The 9,941-nt window shown below is 36.3% G+C and overlaps 1 protein-coding gene across 2 annotated transcripts in view; it reads right to left on the bottom strand.

Moving 5' to 3' along the window:
• Positions 1 to 9,941, bottom strand: part of pank1a (pantothenate kinase 1a) — a 20,645-nt gene that overhangs the window by 1,288 nt on the left and 9,416 nt on the right. For both annotated transcript variants that reach the window (XM_024297212.2, XM_024297213.2), the window contains exons 2-7: positions 7,521 to 7,667; positions 7,235 to 7,440; positions 5,160 to 5,413; positions 4,832 to 5,008; positions 2,339 to 2,462; positions 361 to 486 (exon numbers count right to left, since the gene is read on the bottom strand). In XM_024297212.2, coding sequence (XP_024152980.1) covers positions 361 to 486; positions 2,339 to 2,462; positions 4,832 to 5,008; positions 5,160 to 5,413; positions 7,235 to 7,440; positions 7,521 to 7,667 — 1,034 coding nt within the window. The remainder of the gene's footprint in view (positions 1 to 360; positions 487 to 2,338; positions 2,463 to 4,831; positions 5,009 to 5,159; positions 5,414 to 7,234; positions 7,441 to 7,520; positions 7,668 to 9,941) is intronic.

The raw sequence follows: 9,941 nt of genomic DNA, 5'->3' as shown, positions 1-9,941 counted from the left end.
AACTCTCCTAAATTAAAAAAACAAAGGTCAGACAGGAAGCAGGACAGTTAGGAAACAATTTATTTCCACTTATTTCCTGAAAAAAATGACAAAAATGTAATTACTTACTTTCCTCTGACTTTATTTTTTTAAGAAACATGTATTTGAATCGTCACAAATGAGAAACATTTTTAGTGCACAAAAGTTTCAAGTTTCTTAGTAGAAAAACTGATTTTTGCACAACAGTTCAGCAATAAAAATCATGATAGAGCCTTTTCTATCACTCCCACAATATTATCGTCATATCGCTCAGCACCAGTGTAAGCATTTGCATTTTTACTTAAACGTTTTATTTTAAAGATTTGTTTGTCAAAGCCCCACCTCATGCTCCAAAAACAGAGCTCGTAGTTGTCCTTTCGACCAGAAGTCCATGGCGTAGGCCAGCAGCTTTGTGGACACCGTGTTGATACGAAGAAAGTTCCCGACAAAAACCACGCTCTCAATTTTCTGGTAAGAGAAAAAAAAACATAAATAAAAATGAGAAAGCCTCAAGAAAAGAAGAATATACATTAAAAATGTAAAATCTAAGCATCTCTACTGCAGGAACTTGTTTCCAACAACATTTTCCGTCACATACTTGGCTATAAAATTATTTTGATAATTTAATGAATGAATTAGTTTTAATGCATCATTAGTGACCTTCGTTCTGTCCATGTAGAAATAAATGCATACTGCACTTTTAAAATAAAATCCATACAAAAAATATAAACAAATGTGTTGACAGTGTGACATTTGTTATAAAACAATATTAAGTTCAGAAAAACGAAAAAAAAAAAACACAAAGCAAATATCTTTTTAGCCACAAGGTGGTGCTAGAAGCTAGTGTGCAGTTTTGTGACATTGAAGGAGGGAAGCATTGTTGAAATCATGAAGCAAACAAGTTATTGAATTTAACTGATGACTAGACATAACTCCTAATTTATTATTGTAGTGATAAATGTGTTAAATTTTCTAGTTTCACCTCAAAGTTAAGGCAAATGTCTGACTGTTAGCTGGCTAAACTGACATGAACATGACTGCACTCTGTTTGGGTTATTCCTGCATTGTAGAAAAACATTTCCAATAAAAATTATGTAGAGAATATAAGTGTATTAGTGACAGTGGGGCTGAGTGTGAAGCAGCTGCTGCTCTGCATGCAGTGATAGCCCTGTACAATGCTGCTTGATCGCCATGCCACAAGGCAACACTGTAAAGAAGCTCACAGCACACAGATGTGGGATTTATCCTCCGCTCCAGAACACAAGCGCTCCCACTGAGACACTTACAACCCTAACTTGATCTATTTTGTAACTTACTTTCAGATTTAAGGATATTTCTTGTTTGTTTTCCTATCACTGTTACAACTCATCTCCTTCTAATTGATGTCAGCTGATTGGGAAGAAAACAAAAAGTGCAGCACATTTAAAGTGAAATTGTTGCTTTGTTTATGTTTGTTTTTTACATCCTAAAATAAACCTTAGTTCTTAATTATGGGGGTGAGAAACCTAGAAAACATGAAAAAAATGCTTTTAATAACATAGTTTAGAAAAAAAGGAAACTAGTACCGATACTGTATTTTTCGGAGTATAGGTTGCAAGAGCAAAAAATGTCTAATCAAGAAGAAGAAAATCATATATAAGTTGGTCTGGAGTATAAGTCGCACTTTTATGATAAAATTCTGATGTTTCAGAACAAATCCGTCAAGTCCAGAGTAGCTAAAAAATAAAGAAAAAAAAGAATACTAATGTTTTGATCTGTATAAGAAAAATATCAAAGTTTTAGAGGAAAACAATGAGATTCTCCTTCATGTTTGTTTTGGATGCCGTCAGTGGGAAATACGTCGGATGTTAGCGGAAACAACCGCTAAAAGACAACCCGTGTTTACTGGGTAAATAACAAATATACTATATAATCCTTTTGATGTGTAGAAAATAAAAAAAACAAACAAATAAGTCACTCCTGAGTATAAGTTGCACCCCTGGCAAAACTATGAAAAAACATGCGACTTATACTCAGGAAAATACGGTATATGCATGTTTTGTAATAGCCGGTTAAAAGTACTTTTTATAACAAGTGTATAAAAAAAGTTTGTGTTTCTAAGACTACAATATGGATCTGTTTAGCTTCCGCTCATGTTTTGTCCTAAAATATATTATTCTGACAAAAACTGTTAATAGTTAGAAAAACATCAGCAGATGTTCAGATTATCGCTGTTGTTTCCGACCACTGTTCTGCATTAAAACAAACCAAAGAAGAAATTCAAATCCAACCTAAATCAGAATGACAGTAACACGGATCCGATCGTGAGGTTTGCGTATACCTCATTGACGGCACACATGCGTGCGATGGATCCTATGTTGTTAGTGATGGTGACCAGAGTGGCTCTGGCCAGGTCCTCCTTGCTGATGGAATCTCGTTTCTCTTTGCACATCATGTGACCAAAACTGTGAAGCAGAAACACAAACATTTACACTTCATTACATCTACTAAAAATTAAAAATATTAAAAATAAATCCTCAGTGATTTAACCTTCAGGTGGACGGTAACAAAAACCGAACTGATGCTAATCTTTTAGCTGTGATAACATTAGTTTTGACTTTGATTTATAGAGCAACCTCTGAACTGGCATTGCTCTTTATGTTAATCACAGAGATAGCTTGATGTGTGTAAAGGAAGATAAGACGACAGATAATTGCAGCGTAACCAGATGGTCGCAGGAATTTCGTTGATTCATACATTTTGCTGCTTATTTACAGCTTTGTTATTCAGTTCTGAATTATTTGAGCTGCTGTTGTGTAATGTGACAAACCTAAAAACGTATGAAATGCACGTTTATTTTTTTACATTATCTAACTGATTGATTTGGGAAAACGTATCTAGCTTTGGACCATAAAAAATAAAAAGAACAGGCACAACTTCAGTCATTCATTTCAACAGGACAATTAGGTAAAATGTAGTCATCTTTTATTGTTATTTGTTTTCTTCCTTTTTTTATAGTAGCCTGTCATATTTAGTAAAAAAAATATATATATATACAAAAAACATTAATTTTGAGTATCTGCGATACAAAGTCTCAATCAAATACTTTATAACGCATTTTGAAAATTAACAAGTTCAATAAACATATTCAGGTTTTTACCCTATTTTTGTTTCATTGACATTATTTTATCATTTAAACAGGGAACTTCTGTAAAGTAGTTTTAACAAACACTAAAATAGTCCAACCATTACCTTAAAAAAACTATTTTCTAGAATGACTTTATTGAATGATTCTATTAAACATTTTACACCAAATGCAATTTATATCTACATTTAAAATGATTTAAAAGTGATGATGACTTAGTTGTAGCATGAATATGATGATGCGTATTCATGATTGGTATCATCAATTAAACAGTTTATGCATTTTCTATTTTTTTTAATTTTCTTTTACTTCTTAAGAAATCACATTTTCGCTTTTTTTTTTACCTACGATAGTCATTATTATTATTAATTTTATTTTTTACTGTTATTTCTCTGTCAGAAAATTTTAAAAACAGGCATATCAAAGAACAGGTCGGGTCCTAAGTGGTTAAATCAAGGAGCTAGCTCTTAAGCTAGCAGCTGTGTAGCTGTCAGCAGCACAGAGAGTTCTTAACATAAAAAAACTAACTTTTTTTCTGTTGAAATGCATTTGCAGGTTGTTGTTTGCGTTAAGATAAACAATATATACACTTGTTGACTGTTTAAATCGTTTTTAGAAGAGTTTTTGAACATCAGACTCTTCCTGCTGCGGAGACTGAGGTCTTTTGGAGTCCAGGGACCACTCCTAAAGTCCTTCTATGACTCCGTAGTGGCATCAGCCATCTTCTATGGAGTGGTCTGCTGGTGCAGCAGCATCTCCTCAGCAGACATGAAGAAGCTGGAGAAGCTGGTGAGGAAGGCCAGCTCCGTTCTGGGGCTGCCGCTTCAGTCTGTGCAGGAGGTGGGGGAAGGGAGGATGGTAGCCAAGCTATCATCCTTGATGAGGAACGACGCCCATCCCCTTTGTGACACGGTGCTGTCCCTAAGCAGCTCTTTCAGCCACAGACTGATCCATCCCAGGTGTCTGAAAGAGCGACACCGCAGGTCGTTCCTACCTGCTGCAGTGAGACTGTACAATCGGAGCTGATCCTAGTGAACCGTTTGATCCGTTTAGTCACTAGTCACTTTTATTCCTGCTGTTGTCACTTTATCTCACAGTCTTTCCAAACTACTTTTAAAAATATGTTGTGCAATTTATTTATTTAACATAAATCATATCCACAGTGCAATTGCTTCTTCTTTTTTTTTTTTTCATCTCTTCTTTTTGTATTTTTTATCTTATTTAGCTCTGTTGTAAATATGTTAATTGTTCCATTTTTTACCTATCTGCAATGCTGCTGTAACACTGCAATTTCCCCACCGTGGGACGAATAAAGGACTATCTATCTATCTATCTATCTCGCTAGCTTGATTGAACTGTTTTTGTTAGCATCCTGCTTCATCTGTTGTCATATTCTGCTGCGTTTTCTGGCAATAACATGTCGTGATTCGTTCATGACATGCATTGGAGTATTTATCCAGAATAATCAGCGAGAAATACAGAGCTCTGATCATAATAACAAATAAATTGAATATCTGATACTGATCAGGGGACAGCATCCAATACAGATCAAGTCATCAAACACGTGATCAGGACGGTTTTTTGATCATGTGATCGGATCGGGACATCCCTAGTAAAATGTATGTTTGAGTTAGTAAACTCGATGTTATGAAGACTGAAAACAGAAGAAATCTACAGTAACACACTCACCTTGATGCTACAGCAGAGCCTTGCAAACCGAAGCGCTCGTAATCTCCGCCGTAGATGTCTTTCACCAGTTTGTCCACATTTTTAGAGTCTCCCTTACTGGCCATTTCCAAAGCCTCCTCAAACGTCTCACAGCCCGTCAGCAAACAGCAAAGACCCAGGAATGTACCACCTCCCAGACTGAAAATGGGACAAGGTGAGATTAAGAGAAAGACTGTTGACAGGAGAGGCCAAAGAAAGAACAGAAAAACTCTAATGAGGAGGAGAAGGCAGGTAAAAACACATAAAACCTCGTGAACAGAAACAGCTGTTACTGCGCTGGCGTCCTCACCTGGTCCCAGTCACCCGTTTGTAATTGTCCTCGGAGTACACGGCCAGTATGGAGACCCCAGAGCCGATGTTGACCAGCAGCATTGGGAAGGGGTTGTCCAGGTTGCAGGGCTTCTTCACACAGTTGTCGGGGTCCGACGGGTTCTGGAAGTAGTAGCACTCGGGGTGTCCATTGAAACCCATCCGGTCGATGAACAGCAAGCCCCGGATGAGGCAGTCAAGCTCATCTAATTTCAGCAGCTCCAGGTCGGCCATCTGAAGCATAAATTCAGAGGGTTTGGGTACCGAGGGGGACGCAGGAAAAACATCGAAAGCAAATGCTTGAAAGCTGTTTTAAAATCATTTTTTAAAGATTTGGGTCACACTAAGATGCCCAGAGACCGCTCATTGATCCTCTTGTACTTTAACTGGGTGAATGAACTCAAGTAAACAATGTTTTCACTTCCAAAGGGCAACGCACTGAAATCACCACAAAAATAGACTCCAAGATCAAAGAACAAGCTGTTCAACAAAACTGGACACTGCTGCAATATTCAACCAGGAAGACAAAATTGAGGCTAAAATCAAAGAAATACACAGTTTTGGAGGGGTTCTTTATTTGAAAACTTTAAGGCTACAAAAATAAATTTCACTTATTCAGACAAAATGTAGCACAGACAAAACAAAATAATAATCGGAAACTAGACAAGTTGTATTACCTACAATAATGCTAATGTGAATGCCATTAGCTGAATGTAATAATTATGTGCTGAAAATGCTAAAGCTATTTGTAAAATGTTAAATGACTTAAAATTCTGTTAAAAAACTAGGAAAGATCGTTGAAGTTGGACTACATTTTTGAAAAATGTGCTGTAAAATTGCTTAAAAATCCCTGATACACGACAATTTTGCTAAAACATTTAGTGTGTTGCTTAAATATGAGCAAAACTCTTGATTAGCCCCAAAAACCTTAGTAAGATGCCAAATTAGCCACACAGAAAAAGCTAGCATATTGCAAATATATTAGCTAAATTCCAACATAGCCTAAAAAAACTTCAGCAGATGCCAAATTTGCCATGAAGTAAGCCGTTTAAGCTATTCTGGAGTTTAGTTAGTATTTTAGCAATATGCTAGCTTTTTTGTGGCAAATTAGATTTATCTGCTGAGGTTTTCTAGGCAAATTAAAAGTTTAGCTTCTACTTTAGCTACATGCTAACATTTTTGACTAATTTAGCTCACTGAAGAATTTTACGCTATTTTGGAGTTTTGCTAGTATTCAAGCAATGTGCTAGTTTTTTGGCTAATTTTACATCTACTGAGGTTTTTTCATTTGGAGTCTAACTAATATTTTAGCAACATGCTAACATTTTTGACTAATTTAGTTTACTGAGGAAATTTAAGCTATTTTAGTATTTAAGCAACAAGCTAGCTTTTTTTGTTCATTTGGCATGTACTGAAGTTTCTGGGACTAATTTGGAGTTCAGCTCCCATTTAAGCAACTCACTAAATATTTTTCTAAAATTTACATGTCTTAGGGATTTTTAAGCAAATTTACTACAGATTTTTCTAAAATTTAGACCATCTTCAGATCTCTTTTATAGTTCTTAAACAAAATTTCTATTTTTTTTTTTAGCAAATTTAACATTTTGCAAATAGCTTTTGCATTTTCAGCAATTAAAGTAAACTGCGTCACCATTTTCAGCAAAAAGCTTCAGCTTCTTCAGCGACTACTTTCAGCAAAATGCATTCACACTAGCATTATTGTAGAGAATGCAACTTTTCTAGTAAGCCTAAAAAACCTCAGTAGATAGAAAATTACCCAAATGATTTAGCTCAATATTTAAAAAACTATAAAGTAGTAATGTCCTGAACAAGCTGAACATTTTGATATCAAGATTGCTGAAATCCCTAAAAGTGTGATTGAGTTTTTACTTGCCAAAAAATGTATTGAAAGGAGCAGGAGAATCTAGTTTAGTGAGCATTCACACAACTAGTCATTTTTGCATCAAACTTTGTAAAAAAAATAAAAAAAATAAAAAAAATCCCTAAACATCTCAAGAACACTTCAAAAAGGACAGGCTTTGGACATGCACTTACCGCTCTGAAATCATTTTCAAATTTGTAGGCTCCGCCTCCTGTGGCGCAAAGTGTCGTGTGTAAACTGGAGAAGTTCTTGTCGCGGCCCATCTGAATGAACCGCGGCATGGCCTGTGTCGGGAAGCGGATAAAGTGCAGGTTCCCCGTTCTGCCGCACATGGTCAGGTTTCTCAGCTCCAGGTGGACGTCACGGACGCCTGTTTTCCCTGAATGGAGAAGAAACCGTTGGTCTTTGATTTACAGTTTGATGCACACACAGATGAAGAGCATGTTCGAGTGCACGAACCGTAGGCCACGTTTGAGGTGAGGTAGCGACGAATGGACTTGAGGTTTTCAACTTCTTCCTGTTCTTCCTCTGCAGTTATGTCCACTGGCTCAAAGTAAACCAACTTGACCAACGTCCCACCAATGTCCATTCCAAACCAAGGGAAAGCTGATGAGACAATTACAAAATGTGTCTTTTAACAGATTAATAAAAATAAAGGCATTAAATTGAGGGCAAAATGTGAGATTAAGTTCATAATAATGACTTGTTTTTTCCAACAAATTACATGTAAACGTCATTAAAATGCAAAAATAAGAATATCAATCTGTAACATACAAAAATGATCACTTGGTGTTATTAACGTCCTTTAAGAGACCTTTAACAGAAAGAACAGAAGAATCTTTTAAAAAGCAGTACAAACAAGTATCCTGGGAAGTGGGGAGACACAATCTTCCAAAACGCAGCTTGGAAAAAAAGGTCACTACAGCTCACCAAGAGACACAGTTGCCATGGAAACAAGATACCCTCCTCCATCATCTCTGCTTGCCTCCATTTCTCACAGTCTTGAGTCCCCCATGTTTTTTTTCTACTTCATGCCACTATTGCTGTCTCATACATACTTGTTTCATTCATTCATTCCACAATCTGGGCTTCATGTTTGAAGTGGATTTACTATCAAAAAAAGGTTTTAACAATACAAATGTATGTATTTGAATAATGATTGTAAATATTGTACAAAACTGTAAGAAAATAGTTTAAAACAAATCAGTTGTTTTGACAATAACTATTCCACTGATGAGTTTGATTTTCAGAGGTTCATATTGGGGGTCATAAGCAACAACTAAATCCATCTGTGGATAACAACCAACCAAATCCATTTACATGTGAGCAGACTTACTCATCCAGAACACCTGTTCAGACAGGTAACTGTACAATCAGTACTGTTACAGAACATTTTAGACACCACTGCCTAACTTTACCGGATTCAAATTGGAAATTTTCAAAAAGCTGAAACTGTTGATGTCATTTGAAATAATAGAATTGAGAAAAACTCTGGAGTTGAAAATGATGATGACAGGCTCTCATAAAAAAGCTAAAAATAAAAAAAAGGGACATATATAAAAAATCAAGTTAAATCAACCCAACACAAAACGAACAAATGAAAAATACCTAAGATTCTTGGTGTATTCAGACTGGAAAAGTCTGTTGGTCGAGTCCTGAACTCTGCGTTTGGTCTGCATTCACCACCTGACAAAAGATCTTTTCAGTCATTGGACAGGAATTATTATGGCTGGGTATTGATAATCATTTCCATGATCAATGCGATTCACCGGCGCCTGGATCAAATTGATTCTGATTTTTTTTTCTGATTCTTTCAATTCACTCAATTCAATTTTGAGTTGACACATTTAGACACATTTGTATAGAAATACATGAATAATCTACTGTGTTTTGAATATATTTATATTAATCGGATACAGTTCACATATTGTAAAATGTATTAGTGAAATAATGAGATTGATAAGAGCATTATGTTACTTGGGTTCTCAAAAAGAGAAGCTCCAACAAAACATTTTTGTGCTAGATGGATCTCTATTTTTATGGATCGATTATTGATCTATTAAGCTTAGATCAACTTCAACCGATTAATCGATTTTATCAACCTAGCCCTAGGAATTATGGGGCGGGGGCAAAACAATGAGAGAAAGACGTCCTACAATTTGCGATCCTTGTTGGGATAGTTCACTTATTCAAACTTCTAACGTCTGGTACAACACTTTATAGTTTTGGGTACGGCGGCGGCGTGCTGCAAGGCGGTTACTGAGAGGACGTCGGCTGACAAGGTACGCTGATAAATGTTTATGACCTTTAGATTGTCTGGAAAACAGTGTTAGAAGCAAAGTAAGTTAGAATAGTGGAGCCTGCATTCATCCAACCACATTTCAATGAGTTGCTGCGTCTCTGCTTTGTTACTCTGTTTACATCCCATAATGCCTGGCTCTGGTGGCCGTTTTGGTAGAGTTGTTCAGCTCAGAGCACGGAGCCTATTCAGACTAAAGAGCGAACCGGACCTCAGAAGGATTTAAAAACGAACAGAGACCACCTAAAAAGATGGTTCAGGGAGCCGTTCCTGGTCCTGGACCAGAGTCCTCTTGGGTGTATTCAAACTAATAATTTATTCCGGATTATTGGGGGAAAAGAACTCTGGTTCACTTCAAGCGAACCAATGGGTCCAGTCTGAATACACCTAATAAGACAAATAAAAATGTTAATTTTGTAATGAATAAATAAGAGAACTACTTAGAAAACATATTTTTGGCTTAATCTTGTCAGATAGGAGGGGAGACCAGAGACCTATTTCTTTCTGTCTTTGAGACCTTGAGTGTTATAGTGGAGTAACTGAACAAATGTGGAGAATAAATCTGAGTAAAAATACACTAC

This window comes from Oryzias melastigma, linkage group LG15 (assembly GCF_002922805.2).
Source record: "Oryzias melastigma strain HK-1 linkage group LG15, ASM292280v2, whole genome shotgun sequence".
Taxonomy (NCBI): Eukaryota; Metazoa; Chordata; class Actinopteri; order Beloniformes; family Adrianichthyidae; genus Oryzias; species Oryzias melastigma.
The sequence above is the reverse complement of the archived record's forward strand: the minus strand, read 5'-3'. Positions and strand labels throughout refer to the sequence as shown.